At 36.7% G+C, this 19905-nt stretch overlaps 1 protein-coding gene across 8 annotated transcripts in view; it reads left to right on the forward strand.

Annotated features, from left to right (window-relative positions):
• pum (pumilio) overlaps window positions 1-18881 on the forward strand; it is an 84069-nt gene extending 65188 nt beyond the window's left edge. For 3 of the 8 annotated variants that reach the window (XM_018444231.1, XM_018444228.1, XM_018444229.1), the window contains exons 11-20: window positions 9371-9757; window positions 10779-11019; window positions 12179-12343; window positions 13188-13307; window positions 14109-14180; window positions 14549-14843; window positions 15296-15536; window positions 15996-16386; window positions 16694-16862; window positions 16950-18881. In XM_018444231.1, coding sequence (XP_018299733.1) covers window positions 9371-9757; window positions 10779-11019; window positions 12179-12343; window positions 13188-13307; window positions 14109-14180; window positions 14549-14843; window positions 15296-15536; window positions 15996-16386; window positions 16694-16862; window positions 16950-17277 — 2409 coding nt within the window. In that variant the 3' untranslated portion in view covers window positions 17278-18881. The remainder of the gene's footprint in view (window positions 1-9370; window positions 9758-10778; window positions 11020-12178; window positions 12344-13187; window positions 13308-14108; window positions 14181-14548; window positions 14844-15295; window positions 15537-15995; window positions 16387-16693; window positions 16863-16949) is intronic. The other 5 variants (XM_018444232.1, XM_018444233.1, XM_018444234.1 and 2 more) reach the window with 5 other exon arrangements.
• Window positions 18882-19905: the final 1024 nt, after the last annotated feature.

A 19905-nucleotide genomic window follows, 5' to 3' on the forward strand; every position in this document is an offset into this window, starting at 1 on the left:
GAGCAAATCGGTTCTCCGTAGTTTTCACTGCGGTTTGGTACAGAAAAGAAAAAAGATTGTGCAGAAAGAAAGAAAGAAAGACAAGTTAATTTATGTAAGAAGATTACGCGAAGTATATACTATTAAAAGTTCATGTATAGATATCTTTGTTACCTTTCATTAGCTTTACGATCTCCGTTAGCTTTATGATAATTTCATCATCTATAATTCTCCTTATTTTCTATTTATCCTATTTATATCGTACTTATATCTTTAGAAGCTCTATAAGCGGAACATTAATAACGTTAACAGTCGGGTACATCAGACTTTCTGTTTGCCGATAAACGCTTAAAACATAATTCGCTGTCATCTACCTTTTTTTGCTGCATTTTTCGTTAAACTTCCCGTTCTTAGAGTTCTCGAGTCATCGGTGGTCCGGTAAAACGGTACAACCGCCGACAGCGGGAAGAACGAACGGCGGGAGGGGTGTTTGTGCATCGACCGTGTGCTCGGGTCAAATCGATCGGTTCGCGATGCCGAAGGAACCGGTTTCCGCCGTGGAACATTGGCGGCCAGCAGCGGTTCTCCATCCATCGCCCTCGCGATTAACGACCGGTAACCTGCGAGAAAGAAACGAGATCGGTGTTCTCTCGTCGCAACCTGTACACTTAGAAAGTTGCCGCCGTCCCGCCGCTGCCGGCGACACGTAATCTGGAACGCGCCGCGATAGACGTTTCGCAAACCGCGTTCAACCATGTTTCACGACGATATTCCTGGCGCGCTATGAGAACGGGATATCCCCGGGGAAGCAATTCGATTTGCGGTCTCGACTGATTTGTGATAGCGTAATTTTATGTAACAGCGCAACGGAAAGTGACGCAGCGTGATTTTTGTAAAATCGAAGGAAGAAGTATTGCGAGAACGTATCTTAGCGATCACAATTGATATTACATGGAATATATATCCATAATTCCGATATACAGAGATTACAAAATTGGAATTAAATGAAATAAATTAAAACAATTAAAAGTAAACGTTACACACAAATTAAATTTCGAAATTTATTACTCAATGAAATGTTAAAATAATTGAATTTATCCATCGGAATTTTATCAAATTTCTGCAGAAGCGAATCGTCACTCGACCATGAAACTCGAAATGTATAAACAGATCTGTGTTTTAGAACTTTCATTAAAAAGAATAGAGCTAACGAGATTTCGGAATTAACGAAATGCGATTAATATAAAAACTGTTCGATAAATTATAGCGCGTTGAGAAATAACGAATATATGTATAATAGACTTTCTTCAGAATTATGATTTATACCCGCTCACGCGAAAATAGTGCCGCTGTAGTGCGATGGCTTGTCACAAATCTCGTGATGTTCACTTGACTCGCACGTTTCGTGCAGAAGATTGCGCGCTTCAAAAATGCGACCAGATTGGCTTTTTATTGTTCGTAATACGGTCATAGCACGGTCGACAATACCTCGATCGATATATGCAGAGTAGCGAATCCGTGATGTTCGTGACTCGGCCAAATCTTGTTTCTTCTTGACAATTTCTCATTTAATAAAAGTCAGATTTACTCTTATATCTAGTTTTATCTATCGTATCTTCTTTTGCAGATATATTTACGTATCTTTATATTTTCAAACATTGCTGAATTGTACTAGCTTTTACTTATCGCCAGTGGATTGTTTCTGTATTTAAGCGATACAGTTAATTCGATAGTATCACACATCAAGTTTATGTTAGTAATCCAATTAAAGCGAGTGTTTAAGTTTACTCTATAGACGTCTTTAACAAAACCCAATTATGTTCTGAGTAATTCTGCTTCTATAACGGAGAAGAGCTAAGGTATATTTTGCATCGTGACTTGCAGTTACATCAAGTCATCTCAAAATTGCCATGTGCCTCGCACCTTGACCCTTGACCTCTTTTCGTCGTAACAAATGCAACATAAATGTTTGCCCTCGTTACTTTCGTCATAAGGCTTCGCATGGAAACCAAAACATCTCCGGATATGTATAGTCCCTTCGCTTGTGCCAACAGATTTGTTACTGTCCTCAATGCAGAGTATCGTCAATTGTTCCTGCATTCTATGAGGTCAATCATGACAACTAGAACAATAAATTGAGCACAACGATACAACCTCTGTAGATGAATCGAGCTAATTATATGATATTGTACAAAAATTATAACTGGAGCAAAATGAAATACATGAAATTCTGTACTCCACACAATGTTATTACATATTACGTTCTATGAAATCAAGTTATATCGTTACTCGATGACTTGTCGGATTTACCGCTTCTCAATCTGTCATTTGCGAAGGTCAATGCCACATAGAGGAGGCGGTCGTGATAGAGAGAACCGGACTGAGACCGTGTTCAATGCGAATCAGTACATCAATATATGCGGAAGAGGAAAGACACAGTCAAGCGGGTTAATGTCGTTTCCCCCAACCCGCATTTTCCACGTCGCAATCAAAATGACACGATTCGCGCGATGTATGGGTGCACGTCACCATGCAAGCGGAAAGCGGATCTCGTACGACGAACCGTGTGGACCTCTTTCTCTTCGCGACACCCTGTATATTCCGTACACGCAGCCAGGTGAGCTAACGGTGCTCCGGAGCGGTGAAGTAACGGACTCCCGCCGCGGTTTGTCGTCGCTGTACTTTTATTTCACGCAGATACCCCAACTTTCATGAGAATGTATATCGCGCCTCATCCGTTTCTCATAAAACCAAACGATCTCTTGATATATGGTACCATTCTTTTTTAGAGAGAGATTAGGACCGTTTAATCACATGTTGGCGTGAAAGTTTGATCCCTCTTGGAACTCAATAAAAGTTTCAAGTAGATGTACTGATTACCGGAGGGAGAATAGTCGTATATTTTATTCTTGCATGATAGATTACAATCGTTATATGTATACTCGTAACCGTATTACATATATAAATAATATTTACATTTTAGTTAATAGAATTTTAGTTAATAAAATTAATTTCACGTTCGAACATATGTTAAATCGTTTATCGGAGAAATTTTTAGATAAAAGTAGTAGCTTAAAATGCATAAGAGATTGTTTGACACTGCGTGAACGAGATAAATCGTTCGCAGGCACTAAACTGTTCTTCCGCGACGCATTCACATGCACACATGCGCCCGCCAAGCCGGAGTTTTCGGAATGAATGGCGGTGAAACATTTATGCATCTGTGAGCGGTAATGTGCACCACGAACTAGTCGGTAGAACTTTCCATAACGCTGAATTAGAATTGAATCCAGATTTCGTTGTATACATTACTCTGTATCTTTCACGTGCAAATTATTGATTTTCACGCGGTACTGTCGCGAAAAGTCTATACACGTTTGTGAATGACGCAACTCACGAGAGAATCGTAAATTTGTTTGAGGAAAAAGTAAACATTGATCGAGACAGTATACCTTATATGTTACTCTTGATGGCATGATTATATTGATATTTTTTTTATTTTCGCATCATTACGTACTCATGTTACGTATGGATCATTCTTGAATAAGAAAAATAGTTCAATATTTTTTACTGGATGAAATTTTTTTCGGAATCTTGTTGCCGCAATCTCAGTTGCTCGTGAAACATCCGCGTTATTATTGCTAATTTTCGCGATTGTGACAATGTGATGCGATAAGACGCGGTAACGGATGCATACTCTATGCGAGATTAGCAACAATACCTACGTCGGATGCACACGGTGTTGATGACCTGATCTCCGAGTGGCTGCGACGCTTTATTATATAGAGCGTAGAATCAAGCTTCCGAATAAAACAATCTACGTGATAAATCATTACTAGCACGCTAAAATGTCAGTAATATATGTAATATTATAAAAACATTATAAGTAACATTAATAACTGACAATCTAGATAAGAGACTTTTATCCATTATTGAAAAACTTATTTCCAGACTGTTTATAAATTTGTATTTAATCTTTGACTAGTAAGGGTCGTTTGGACACGAAGCGAAAATTTTTAGACGATTGTATAATCTATACGATTGATACTATCTGTATGATTATATACTTGTTCGTATGATTGGTACTATGATATTCTAAATTGTAAGTAAAAAAAACTTTGAACCTTTTTCTCTATCAATTACTGTAAAGTAGAGATTCATTTGCATTCTGTATTTCAAATAAGACGCTTTAAAACTTAGGTTATTTATAGCTGTAGTTGAAGGTTCAAAAAAAGTGGCAAACATGTATCACAAAAGTAGACACGTTATTTTCAAATTTAAGAAAGATTATTTATTGTCAATTTAAAAAAATGTGTTCGAAATAAAATTTCATGGAAACGATCATGTTGGCAGTCAACAATAAAAAATCGGACGAATCGATAGCCGATCGGAATTGAAATGTTTGACGTTCCCGAGAATGTATGCACGCGCCACGATAGAGATGAACCAACGATAAATATTAAAACGTACCGGTTATGAAAGGCAAACGACAGAGACGTGCAGAGAGAAGAAAGGTCGTCGAACCTTCGTCACTCTCAAACTCGTTTCCGCGGATGACTCGCAAGGAATTCAGCAACGGAATATCTCTTACCTAATCGTTCTTATATCATTCGTTACGCTATGCTTTTTCGTAAGTCTGTAATCAAAAGCCTTTCGCCGAACCTTCCGACTTGCGCCTAACGCCTTCGCGAGAAAATCCGATTTTTGCCTCGCCTAAATAGCGTTACAATAATTGCATTTGTAACAAGCAATTATATAAGTAAAATATAAAGAAGAAATTTATTGATAAAACAGGATTAAAAATTTTGTTCTGAAAAAGACTTTTCTCTTAGTTTGGAGACTTAAAAATGTTTGGTAAGATTTTTTAATCGACGAAAGAAAGTGCATGATTGTTCGTATGGCAATTAAAATATCGCGGAAATACTGACACGTGCTAGATATAATGCGATTTTTTGCACTCGCTGGAAGGAGAGTGCAAATAGTAATTAAACAAAGACAATAAGTAGGCTATCGCAGATCAGTGAAAGTCTATCCGGATACTGATGAGTGCAGGAGAAAAGTCAGTACTCTGTTCATTATTGCGATACAATAATACCTTGATAAGAGAGACTTTATATACATATATATATATATATATATAAATAATTGATTCCTTTCTGATTACACAATCGGATACGCTCCTTGATTCTTTCGCTTAGAAAGTCCTTCGTGGTAACTCTTCTATTAAAATTAATGACGTACACTTCCCATGCGTTGTTACTTGATAAAGGCTTCCCAATGGATGCCATTCGAAGCTAAACAATATATACTTTTAGCTATGATTGTTTTAGACTTTAAGAATGACAAACACAAAGTAAAAATTGAAATTGTTCTTTATTTACTCACGTAAGAGTTAATCTCGAAACTTAATATTTTTATTCCACACTATTTGCTAATTTAGCTTTATTTATACTTATTTTAATGCAATTACAGCTTACTCTTAATTTTTTAATTTAAACAAATTTTGATAAAATTTTATGTAATGTTTGTTTTATTATCAAAAAGATATAAATTTATTTTCTTAGGTTTTATAATAATTATCGAACGTGCGATATTTTTGAGTTTTTAATGATTTTATAAAACTGACACTAATTGACATTTAATCTAAACACTTCTCGTTTTATACACGTCTCAGAAAAGATCCGATAAGAATTTATTCTGGTTAATAAGAAAATATTTTTATACTTTCTTGAATGTCTTAAGTGTTTTTATTACACGTCACATAGTTCTAATTAAGAATGCGGCGTTCCATTTATTTCCGTCAAAGTATTTTCGAAAAGCGCGACGGTAATCGCGACGGATATTTTTAACAGCTAGGAAATCAGACTCCATATCGCTGGTCGACGATTTGCAGCCGCCGGCGGAAACCTTACATATTCAACAATGACTCACATTTCCAGGAGTGTAACTCACCCCTATTCTCACCCACAACAATGTACCGCGCCATTGTTCGCCTCCCCACCCGAAATCGACTGTCCCTCTCTGATATGACGCGCTTCACCCAATTTCTCTTCCTTTTTTTTTCTTCTCTGACACTCCGCTTTTTATGCGAAATCACCGCAATTTTCATTTAGACGTTTGTTTCGGTCTTTTCAATTCTTAAGAGCGGTGATAGCTGTAACGATCCGTACGAGACTAATTTAAAGTTTCGCTTGAAGAGTTGAATGATTTTGCAATATTTCCAGCTCTTAAGTAAGACATCAAATAATACACTAATAAAAAGAGATAATTAGTAAAATTCGAATCTCGGAAAATTCAAATTTCTAAAATACTTGACAACAAACTACATCAAATGAATGATAATTATTACAATCAGATATACAAGGTCAAGAAGAAATATGCGTAATTATAATCAGATACTCGAGAAGAATGATATAAGAGAAGAAATAACGATCTAATTCCGAGCTAGCCATTCAGTTGACGATAAGATAACGATTTTATTAAACAAATAGTGGTGAGATAAACACAGACTTGCTTCGGATAGGATATACTATTAACGTTTTAATGAGACTGTTCCTGTAGGCGTTCGAATCTCCATGTACTAGTTCGAATCTCAATCAATGACGAAGCCTCTTTGATTAATGGTTCAGTGTTCGAGAAAAAAATTTTCGAACACGGTATCTGACCTTAATGAGACGTTAGCATTTCACACGTGTGCACCTTGTAATGTAACATTTCTTATTATACTATTTTTTTTGTCTAAAATTTTTGTTACATTAAAATGCATCTATAGATAAGAATAGATAGAACCGATAAGAAATGAATAAACGGCTTGTGATTTATCTTTTTCTTCTTTCTTAGTTGAATACAAATAAAATATATTTTGTGTAAAATAAATAAATTAAATATTAGATGTGCTGCTGATTAGTGAACTAATAATTATAAACTAATTTAGCAAGTTGTTTTTAAGATATATAAACGTGTAATTTTAGAATATATGATAAAATAAGTTAATAAATTAAAAAAGTGTGCTCTATATATTAATATCTTATGTCCGGAGAGAAATAGAGTTCTCCTGTATAAGGAGCAACGGTCAGGTGTAACTATGGCCTTGACTCAAGCTCGACGTTTCCGGAAGAGGTTAATACCCGAAACGCATCGTTGCCTCTTAGGGTTGGAGCGTGTCGTGAATGGTTTAAGTTTTCCTCGCTTCGTGCAAGAAATCAGCCATTCGGTCGATGTTCCTATCTATTTCCAAGCTCTCGTAACTTCGAAGGTCGAAGGAACTCCGGCTCGGATAATGTTATTAAATTTATCGATCGTCCATAAATACAAACCCTGTAACTCATATCGTAATATGCCGTAAATTACCGATAGCATCGAGAAAAAAAAAGTTCATCCGCCAATCATACTCATTAGTTTAATAGTCTCAATGACGGGGCGACAATATTCTAAATTTACTTTTATTTATTTTCGATAAAAAAAAATTGAATGATTGTAATTTATGCGAAAGAGAGATTTAAAGAGATCGCGCGAAAAAAATAACTAAGAGGAGAGCTTCATTTTTTTTAATACGTGTGTTTATCGCGCGAGAGTGTTATTACCTTTTTTGTACTCTTTTGATGTTTCCGTGGTACGTAACTTTATCGCTGTTTCTACGTCGCGTCGTGCCGAATCACGGCACGTTTGTCGGTCAATTAAAAAGTCCACGGTACAATCTCACCGGTCCGGGGAACGCAGAAGAAGAGGCGAACGCATGTCGGTGAACGTCCGCGGGGGGTCGTCGACCCAGGCCGACCAACCGGAGGAGGCGGTGAAGGAGGAAGAGGAGGAGGAGGAGGTGATGGTCTCGGTCGTCTTCCTCGACTTTAATGCCGAGTTGTCTTTTGCGCCGCTTTCAGGCAGTGGCATCGCCTGCCTCCGGCCTTGATCCTCATGTTGAAAACCTGGTCCGTATGATTATCCCAGTAATACGATGCCGTCACCGAGCCTTGAAGCCGAAAGGTCATTTCGACCGGCGCGATTTGCGCGTGATATGGTTCCCCCTTATAATATACACAATGTTCTAACAGGAAAGCTCGATATTAAATCGTCGTGAAAAAACAAAAGGGCTTACAAAGGTGTTTACCTTTAGTTTTATCATCTGTGTCCGTCGTAACATTAACATATTAAGTTTTGATTAATTGTCTTTTTCTTAGTCTTACGTAATTAATATGGCAACTTTATACTTATATGATATAGAGACGTGCGAAGACGAGCATTATAAATAATATTAGAAAATATATTGTTGCGTGTATTATAACATGTAACATTTTCACGTTAGTGTTTTGGATGATGAAATTTTGAAGATTTTTTTGGTTGTAATGTTGGATGGGGAGAATATTTTCTCTTGAGATAAGATCTTTATACATTCCTAAGATTTTTCAAGGTTTAAGTAGTTTGGCACTTCAAAACTCACATTTAGAGTTTAGCAAATTGATATGATACCCGTTTTTATCAATGTAGATTATTTTTAATTTTTATTTAATTTATTTTTTATTTTTTCTAGTTTTAAGAAAAAGATAAAAGTGAATTAAACCGAGATTAAAGTTAATCTATATTGGTAAAAATAGACATAACACACGTCCATTTAAAGGAATTCCTTTTAATGGTCAATAATTGCTGACGTGTGTTATGTCCATTTTTACCAATATAGATTAACTTTAATTTCGGTTTAATTCACTTTTATCTTTTTCTTAGAACTAGAAAAAATAAAAAATAAATTAAATAAAAATTAAAAATAATCTACATTGATAAAAACGATATCATATCAATTTGCTAAACTCTAAATGTGAGTTTTGAAGTGCTGGTCAAACTACTTTTTGAAAAATTGAAAAATTTTTACTTTTTTCTTTTTTCTTAGATTTGCAAATAATATTTTAGTAATTTTTTTTTGTATTTGTTTTACTTTTAACTGACAGATTCTTCTCCATTCCAAAAATAATATACAATATAATAACTAATAAATAATAGATAACAAGTCTTCCGAGACAATCAACAGCATTATATTGTCGACGATTCTAATAAAAATTCTATCTTGACTATTTATAAATTTTATTCATTTAATGTTTCATATTTTCTATACAGAAATTAACAAGATCATAATTACGTGCCAGTATTAATTTTAATATCGTGCACTTAGCGAAAATTAAAGTTATTGCAGATATAATTTTTATTAAATAAGAATAAAAATTAAATAAGTGAAATAAAAATAAAAATGTAACATCAAGAACAAGTTACTATTTTCGCTTTATTTTATTAATGTTTATTAATTTCATTGTAGCCTTTTTATGGCATTATTTGGAAAACATTAACGCTATCAAAGAAGAAATCTTTCTTGTGTTGTCATATTCAAATTTTTTTCTCTTTTCAGACACTGTTCCGCAGTCAGCCGCAAGGCGCGACACCACAACAACTACAACTTCTACAGCAGCAGCAGCAACAACAGCAGCAACAATACCTAGCCGCATCCCAAGCACAGCAACAGCAGCAGCAACAACAGCAACAAAACTTTCCTACTGCCCCCTATACTGTTATCAGTGGACAAGAGCCTTACGTAGGGGCGCTGATAGCTGGCGCACCACCTCCTGTAGTACCGCAATACTATGGTGTCGGGCCCTGGGTCTATCCGGCTGGATTGCTGCCGCAGGCACCACCCCAGGCGGCTGCGCCACCGCCACCCCGACGACCACTCACCCCTTCTTCGGCAGCGGCTGCGGCTGCTGCCGCGCAGGACACCGCCAACAATCTGGCACAAACGGTAAGGCACCCGCCGGCAATAATCGTCAAAATCCGTAAAAAAAATACAAAAGAAATGCAAAAGAATAGAAATGGATAATTTTTATAAATTACGCGTTTGTAAATAAAAATAGAAGAAGTCTCTCTGTCACGACTTGGTTGCGAGCAGATGTTCTCGGAGAACATTGACATAAATTTATCTTTAATTGTTTGAAAATTCAAAAAATGAGAATTTTGCGATTTTTTGGGGAATTTTTTTTATTGATTATTCATTCTGATATCTTTCAGTTGACGAAGGTGTGCATGCTGATGTGCGATGTTTCGAAATAAATCGAGCCGCGCGTATACACCACGAGTATCGTGATCATGCATAATCGTTAAATAAAGGCTAAATTTAAGTTTGACGGCGGGGTAGATAGAGAGTTCACGAATTAGCGCGTACCGCGAATTAGACGTGTTTCTAATTCTGTAAAAGCTATTTTCTCACTTGCCTGTTCCGCGAGTGGCCGATGATTGTTTTTTGTGCTTGACATAAGACGTAGACCGTTCGTTGTACCAATTAGAGATTGCCACATTGTCCTCTTAGATATTTTACCACTGTGACAAGTGAAGAAAACGGTAGGAACACGCAGCACTGTAATGTTCCCAACTTATAAAATTAGACGTTCAATTTGGAGCGAGTTACGTCCATTGTATTTATGTACAACGACATAAATGAAAGCGACAGAAATCTCGACGATTTATATGAGGAGCTTACTTAAACGGACGTTTTAAGATCGGACACATTTCAGATTATCACATATTTTCTGAATGAAGTCTCTGAAACCTTGATGTCTGAAGATAAAGTTTTTTGTACTTCTTTTTAGCCATTATATAAAATCTATTATAAATGCAACCCCTTCAATTTTAATATTATTTATTTCAAATTCTATTAGTTTATTTTTAATGATTGATTTATATATATTATAATGATATTTTTGTACAGGTAGTACAGGTATTAGAGTACAGATAATTGATGTAGCACAATTAATATCTTTCCGCAGGTACAGGGTCAGTATCAGGTGATACCGGCTTACTACGATCAGAACGGTTCCATCGTCATGGGAGGCGTGCGCGGATTAAGTTCGGCAGCGACCCCCATGAGATTAGTCAGCCCCGCACCAGTTCTCGTAAACAGAGCTCCGTCTCAACCACCACCGGGTCCACCGGCACCGCCACCGCCAAATTTATATTCTCAACCGACTCCAACATCACACAGCAACGCTACGCCTGGCGAATGTCTAGGTGAGTCTAACGGGAATCCAATACGCCGTATAACCACAGTCTTCTTTGTAAACACACTTATAAGAAGTCTTGTAAAGTCATGCTGTATGTAATATCTTGTAAAGATCTATCCCTCCCTCCTCTTTTCCCTCGTCGTGTAATACGTGTGTAATGCATGACTGTGTGATGCGAAACGAAATTATATGACTCGTTTGATTATGATACGTAAATATGTGCTATCATCGTTAACGTCCACTTTTACCGTTTACGATTGACTCGTTCGTTCCCTGTAAATACGCGTAAAACACGCCCGGCACTACCTATGTAATATCACAATAAGAAAAAACGAGAGGACAGATACTACTATTGACGGCACGATTCCGAGTCGCAAATAAGGGTATGCGCGGGTAGCAAAGAGGAGCAGCGCTTTTGGGTTCACCATCGCAAAAAGGGTACTGCGCGCAATAGCAGAGAAAAAGAGAGAGTAATTTTATTAAATCGTCGCATATAAGAAATTTCGGATTTTAAATTAAATGTAGCAAATAAATTAATATCTTCTAGTCGATTATTACATCATGATTTTCTCATAAAATTACGATATTATTTTTCTGGAATTTTTGCGAATGCTCTCTTTAGTATTATAAATACAGAAATGTAAAAGTAAAGAAAGTTTCTGGTACATTATGATTTAAAGTCAGATGTGATGTAGGAAAAGTAATACAAATTAAGAATAGTAATTACATTAACGTGAAAAAATGAATATCTCGCTGTACAAAGAATTCAACATTCAGAACATTACGAACTTGAGAGGATTTTTGTCTTTAATTCTTTCTGCTTCTAAATTTTCTACGTTTAATTATACTATTTTATAAAATTTTACTATAATTACTTTCAATATATGAATAATACAACTAACCGCTTGCGATTGCACATATCTTTCCTCGGAAATCGTCTACGATACGATCACGATCGCAGCGCAGAATCGATGTTTCGCACGCAACGGCCTGAAATTCGACTTCTCTTTCGGGCTTTCCTATATGACGCCCACGTTCGCGGACACGCGATTGCGATATGTAGACCGCCAGGCTTCTCCGTAGACGGTATAAGGCTCGGTAACATACGCTAATCAACACTTACGACGACTAAGAAAGCGCGTGTGGGTTGCGGGCTTTTGGTGCAGGTCTGGCAGCGTGCAGCGCAGCGGCAGTGGTCGCGCAAGCCCAGGCAGTTGCGGTGCAACAGGCGCAGCAGCAAGGTTCAGGACTTGCCGCAGGTTTAGCGGCTCTAGGATATGGCGGCTCCCCGCTCGGAGCATTGGGCTCGCCTGCCCAACTACAAAACACAGGTATATCATCCGCGATCGTGCTCGATCCTCCTCTTCCTTCTCCTCGGGCACCTTTGTTCTCGGTGAATTCTCTATTTTCCAGGAAAACAGTCCTTTCTCGATTTCTTAAACCCGCGAATTTGTTTTTAGGAAAAAAAAGTTTTGTATCTATATTCTTGAAAACCTGATACTACGGAGCTTTCCATAAATTTATAACATATATATATATATATGTATGTATTTACCTCGTTTTTAAGTATACAGATTGGAAACGAGTTCCTCAATTTTTGAAGTTATCTTGTACATATAAATCGATGTAATAGCGATAACTTTAAAATGAGGAATGTATAATAAAAAGTATGCTAAGTATGAGAAAAACCTGCACAACTTATCAAATTAAAATAAAAGAAATGGGAGAAAATAGTAAGATAATTGTCATTGTTTAATAGTTACATAGTATCTCTCGTAGAAAGATCTAGATTAAGTTTATGTAAAATATTTTATGGAGATATGTATATTTTACTTTATCTTGTTATGGAAAACAAGACATCCTGAAATATTGAACTCGAAATATCAACTCGAGTGCTTTTTTCCTGGGACCAGAGAAATTCCTTTTGGCTCTCTACAGTGGTGGTGTGTACGAATTTTCATGTACAAAAAATAAATAAAGAAGTAACGTAAGGTGTTGCATGCTTCATACAATCTAATTGATTTGTACTTTCGTGTTGAATATAGCCAACTCTCGTTCAGCGACGTGTCTTTCTCAATAGAGCGTTTGTGCCGATTTGTTAATTATTCGTAATCTATTTGATACCGTCACGTCTCTTATATGCTCGATACCGGTTGCCTTCGAGCGTCAGTGCAGGTTTAGGCCTCGGTGCGTCTTCAACCGGCAGACGTGATTCCTTTGATAGAAATACTTCAGCCTTCAGTCCAAGCTTGGAATATAGCCGGGCGAAGTGGCCTCAGAGTTACGGCGCCCTCGGTAAGAACAGTTTTGTTGTGTGTGAAATGTACTCCGATATACGGGGTGTAAGGCGTCTAGAACAACATGTTCAAATGTTCCCATTGTGCAGAAAACGTACGGAGAAATGCAAGTGATAAAGTGCTTTCCATTTGATGACACAAGTATCCATTCCATTTGATGACACAAGTATCCATTCTATTTGATGATACAAGTATCGTTCTGTCTTTGTTACTCGTGGAATATCAAGAAAGATAGAACGAGATTTGTGTCAACTTGTGTCACTAAATGGAAAGGGCCTATAATGAAAGTTGAAAGAGGAATTATCTTCACCTTATCAGCTTTTTTATCGTTTTATCGTTTTAGCTCTTTACGTTGACGCGCGATGAAAGATACTTTCGAAAATTTGAATGTGTCACTTTAGACGCCTGTACACGACGGTTGTGAGGCATCTCGGAATCGCCATAGACGCTCGATTATCTATGTTGTACATTGTGTCTTAATAATATATCGTAATCCATTTGTACACGTGCTTTTGTATACATAACTCAGCTATGATAACAACACTACCCTTCTCTCTAAACTGATTCCAACGTATAAATTATCCTGATGCTTGAAAATGTTTTAATTGGGAGTGAGTAAACGTCCGCAAGGACGACTGGTTTAGAGAGCGATCAGTGTCGCCACTTGTGCAATCCGTAACAATTTTAATATAACACACGGGATTAGACTTAGCCATTATACAGTGTACATTGCTTCTGTACAAAAATTGTACAGCGCATCATTCACAATCAGTGAGATAAGAAGTACTATTTTCTCTAGATACAGGTACCTGGGACAGAGTGTATTTAGCTACAAATGCAGGTACTCCCTGCAAAGAATATACAGACACAGGTATATACAGATATAGATCGAGCATAATTAGATACGAGCGCTTAGGCTTCTTATTCTTCATGTAATTTTAGGAAATTTTGGAGTCGATTTTTATTTAACGAATATGCCCAAGAATCAGCGATATTTTGAGTAATTAATAATATAAGATAAGAGACTTATTGCAACTGAGCTTTTTAGTAATTAAAATAATTAATCTTCTTCGTTTGATTTAAAATAAATATTATAGCAAAATTTTTATTATTTATAAAAACATGTGATATTCGAAATCGGAGATCGCTGCAAATGATAGCGATCTTTGATATTCGAGGAAGAATCGACTCCAAATTTATCAAAGAATCTGTCATTAAGTACTTTGATTTATTATGCAGGTACAGTTACTGCGTCACCAAGTCCCTTAGGCTTGTCATTAACACCGCCGCCAACTTTAGGAGGCTCATTGGGTGGTCTTGTTGGAGGTGCCAGTCGAGTGTCAGCGGCCCCCGGTGCCGAAGCGAAGTTCCGCGCCAGCGCGGTACCTACCCTAACAGCCAACGGAGTGTTTGGCTCTAGTAGCTCTCTGTTTCCCAATCTCGTAGGCAAACCTGGCCGTGGAGGTGCCGCTAACATTAATGACAAAAATTCTGGAGGACGATCCCGCCTATTGGAAGATTTTCGAAATAATCGGTAAAATTAATGGACTTTCTTACAATTTTCCAGTATTTAAATATAATGTCTACAACGAAGAATTATACAATTTTTCGTACTTTTATTAAAATAAATTAGTTTCCTGAAGACGTGTAAATGGAATAGATCGGCAAATTTATGATGCAGGCTCTTTTTGGATTATCTTGCTTCATCAAATTAAATCTGTCTTGCATGTGTTCTGTCTTCTCTGAAAATAGATTTCTATGATAATTGGTTAAGATATTTATTAATTTAGGAAAATAAAAAAAGAGATATATATTTTAAATTCTACCAAGCACAAACGGTGCATGAGAAAAAAGAAAATGACTTAATATATATTGTGAGAAAAAATTACGTATGATCTCTTGCTTCTGACGACGCAATCAGTAGCTTTATTCCAGCGCGCAAGTGAACAATACGCTAATAAATTATACGTGTTCTTTTCTCGTTAGTTTCCCGAGTCTTCAGTTGCGTGATTTAGCTAATCACATAGTTGAGTTCAGTCAAGATCAGCATGGTTCGCGATTTATTCAGCAGAAATTGGAACGGGCCTCGGCCAGCGAGAAACAGCTTGTATTTCAAGAAATCCTTTCCTCCGCATATTCTCTTATGACTGATGTTTTCGGAAACTATGTTATACAGAAGTTCTTTGAATACGGTACACAAGAACAGAAATCGACTCTCGCACAAAAGGTAAATTTCAGTTATATCTGGAAAAATTATTTTCTCGAGAAGAATTGATTAGAGTTAATTCACTTTATTCTAATAATTTCCGATAATTCAATACTGAACAGGTTGAAGCACGTTTCTTAACGCTTTAATAAATGGTCTTATCAATCATATCTCTGATTATTTATTGTTTTTTTTGTGAACAGTTTTTTCATTTTTTAAATTATTATCTATATCTCATGCAAAACATTTTCTATATACATTCTCAAAAGACCAGTCTTAGATTATTAATGTTATTGTTATTTTATTACTATATTATTACTTTTTATTATGACTCATATTAAATATGATGAAAAAATTTTTGCGTGTCATCTGATTCAATGTGATTAGACATGAAATATTCTGATAATTTAACAAGTAATTATATTAAAAATATCTTTATGAATGCCTTTGTTTTATTTTTTTTTTTTTTATTTATATTAGGTTCGAGGACATGTTTTACCACTTGCGCTGCAGATGTATGGCTGCAGAGTCATACAAAAGGCACTCGAGTCGATCGGACCAGAACAGCAGCAGGAAATCGTACGAGAACTAGATGGGCATGTGTTGAAGTGTGTTAAGGATCAAAACGGGAATCACGTTGTACAGAAATGCATCGAGTGCGTTGAACCCCGAGCATTGCAGTTCGTGATAGGAGCCTTTGCGGGACAGGTATACTCTTTGAGTACTCATCCATATGGCTGCCGAGTGATCCAGCGTATCCTCGAACATTGCACTGCTGAACAAACTCAAGGAATTTTGCAAGAATTACACGCTGCCACTGATCAACTAATTCAAGATCAATATGGCAATTACGTCATTCAACATGTGCTTGGTAAATATTATTTATTTTATATCGATACGATTATCGTCAGAGCTAAAGATCTTTTAAATAAAATCAATTAAAAAATATCAATACACATTACCGATTTTGATAATCGACAATAAATGGATTATTACTAAAGTAGATCGTATATAATGGTATCTGTATCATTTTTATAATTCTATCTATTCTTATCATTTTGTACTGTTATTATTAATGAAAAAAAATTATTATTTACATTACTATTAATTTAACTCAAATATTATTATGTAGTAAATATGATAATATTAATAATGAAATTTATCTATTTCATTTATAGAGCACGGAAAGCCAGAGGACAAAGCACAATTAATCAGCAGCGTTAGAGGTAAAGTACTCGCTCTTTCTCAGCACAAGTTTGCGAGTAACGTCGTCGAAAAATGCGTGACTCATGCTACAAGACAGGAACGCGCCGTACTAATTGAAGAGGTTTGCGGTTTCAATGACAAGTGAGTACCATTTTTGGGAGATCTAAAACAAATATTCTCAAGTCTAATGTTTATTGTTTATTTATTTTTTTTCTTCTCATCGCGCAGTGCACTGAACGTGATGATGAAGGATCAGTATGCCAATTATGTCGTCCAAAAGATGATTGACGTCGCGGAGCCAGCGCAACGCAAGGTGTTGATGCATAAGATCCGGCCGCATTTGGGAAGTTTACGCAAGTACACCTATGGCAAGCACATCATTGTTAAATTGGAAAAGTTCTTCATGAAGACCGCTTCAGCGATGGGAGTAGGAGCGACGTCTGCTGGTACATCAACAAGCAGCGGAGGCGGCGATCTTGGCCCGATCGGACCGCCCGCGTCCGCCGCGTCTGGTCCAGTCTCGACGTCGAACCAACAATCAACGCAGGTTTTATAAACGCGCATGCATGGAATAGCCTCTCTCCGCGGAAAAAGAAAAAAGATCCGCGAAGAAGGAGGCAAGAAAAACCGCATGTCCGCATGTCGCGTTAAATACTACCATCTTATCTTTTTACCTTAGCGAGATCTGTTCTACCTATCGACGGGAATCACGAATTTCAACGAATTTCCTACATATGTTTCTTTTCTCGTTTTGCCTCATGTCCTTCGAAGACAAGAGAAAAAGAGGCGGAAAAATAAACTTTTCTAACGATTATTTCTCGTGAGAAATTTGTTAATGTAACGTTTTTTCTTATTTTTGCAATCGCGAAGTCGACGATATTTGTACAGTAAATTAGCCTCTCTTCGGGATTCGGGCAAAGCGAGATCAAGTTATGGCGAAATCCGTTCTAACGAGAACCCCACGAAAAAACAATCCCTAGAAACGAGGATAGATACGTTGTAGCGCATTTTTCTATCGTTTTGCAACATGTACCCCTACTTGGAAGAGTACCACGTACGTAGAGATATTTGCATTACCGATCGAGCATATTGAGTAGAAGTGTTGCACTATGATTTCTGGTTTGCAAACGATGTTTCTCACGATCGGCTCGAGTTTCAGGTACGTTTCACGACCAATCGGCGCACGCTGAGCTGAGCTATTGGCTACTATTGTGCCGCATAAAAATGCATTAAATTTCGTACAGATCCATAAAAGAGGATCACTCGATTATTAAATTATCGTGCAGAGCAGTTACGCTGGATTTACTAGATGCGTTACGTCCCCTCAATTCAGCACATAGAAAGGAAAATATGTAAGGGCTTTATTCTCTGATAAAAGTGAACAAAACGGAGCATTACGGATGTGCGAAGCGCGATTCTTGTCAAGAATTATACTCTGCGAGAATATTAACAACAAGCTTCTACGAGGGCGACGCGATAAAATCACGGACAGTTTTAGAGACAGTTAGGTCTTAGTGCTGCATGCATTTATATCGAATTGTACGAGGGTTGTAACACATATTACATACACACACATATATACACACACAGAGATAAACACGCCGCGAATAATGTGTGACGTTCCCGATCTCGCGTATACCGGGCCGCTTCCTCTCTTTTACACGCAACTGCTCCTGCTTTAGTATTATTTTTAATAAACGCACGGTATGCGCCCGATCGACGAGTCAGCAGACGAGAAAATAAGGTTAAAACTTGAGAAGTAGAAGTTTTTTAGAAGTTATAGATATGTTGTTTAAATGTAGCATAGCGTTTGACATGGGAATGAAAAAATCAGGCATAGACCCTTGGACCTCTGACCTGACCATCGATCTGTCCCCTTGAGACTATTTGGAACGTTCACACAAGGAGCGATTATTTCGTTATTCGATTTTTTCTTTTCTTTTTTCCTTATTTTTTTTAACGTCGAAATAATCTTTAAAAGTTTCTAAATGAAAAAAAGGTTTAATTTTTTCCTTTTTTGTTCGCCTTGATTTTCTATGATTACCTGACTTACACAGAGGGAAGTGAAGACAGATACGAAAAAGCAGACAAAGTGAGACAACAAGATGAACTGTTCACGCTACCGCGTTCTCCTTTGTTATTTTTTTCACGTTCGTAGCTTCCGGATCTTGAGATCCTCGAATTTTGTAAATTGTGATATAAATAAATAACAAATGTGTATAGGTACGAATATCCGAAATACGCGAGGACCGATAAATTCAGTGAATATTTTATTTTCCCTTATTTCTTGACGGAGTCTGTGAATATTATGTATTATATAATAATTACTAATTATATTAAATTTATGATTTACGTTCTAAACGCTGCTGTCCCAACCGTAGTTACGCTCCCCCTCCCCCTCTAACCAAACTCATTCAATTTCACATTTTTCTGAAGTATCCAATTGTAAGATATAAACATATTTCATGGAGTTGCACTAGGCAAAAAGAAATTATATATACATACATATATAAATATATATATAGAGAGAGATATCCCTCCCTGTCCTCCCCTTTAAATAATTTGCAGCTATCATTCTTGGAACGTAAAAGACGAAGACCATTGTACATTGTATAAATGATATAAACGCGTTCTCGAGAAACAAAAATATCAGAAGATCGTGCACAACGCATGTGTATCTATAATCCGTTCGCGCCATTTTCTCCCCATTATCTCTTCAGATATACATATATACATTCAGACACACACCACACTTTGAATATTTCAATTGTATTATAGACTGTTGGAGGACAAAGAGCGCACACTCAGCCATTTTCATTGGGATCGCGCGTACTTTATGCTACTGTGATGTAAGGATTCTCTTTTCATCTCGGACAAATTTTTATACATACTTAGTATTTCTTTCTTTCGATTATCAGCCGCCCTCTCGTATATAATGATGTGATATATTTCGTTTCGAGATAGATGTTAAATATGTAGAAATCAAAGGAAAAAAAGGAAAATAAAAGAACTCACAAAACTCGCCAGCAAACTAGATTAAACGCCCGTCGCAGGACTCTGTACAAAAAGAAAAAGCAAAGAAGAGGGAAGAACGTAGCAGCTTTCTTTGTAAGATATTGTAAATAACGATTTATTAACGAAATTGACAAATTCTTAAGTACCTCTTCTCTCCCTCTCTCTTTCC

The sequence above is a fragment of the Mycetomoellerius zeteki genome, unplaced genomic scaffold, assembly GCF_001594055.1.
Source record: "Mycetomoellerius zeteki isolate Tzet28-1 unplaced genomic scaffold, Tzet1.0 scaffold149, whole genome shotgun sequence".
Lineage (NCBI taxonomy): Eukaryota > Metazoa > Arthropoda > Insecta > Hymenoptera > Formicidae > Mycetomoellerius > Mycetomoellerius zeteki.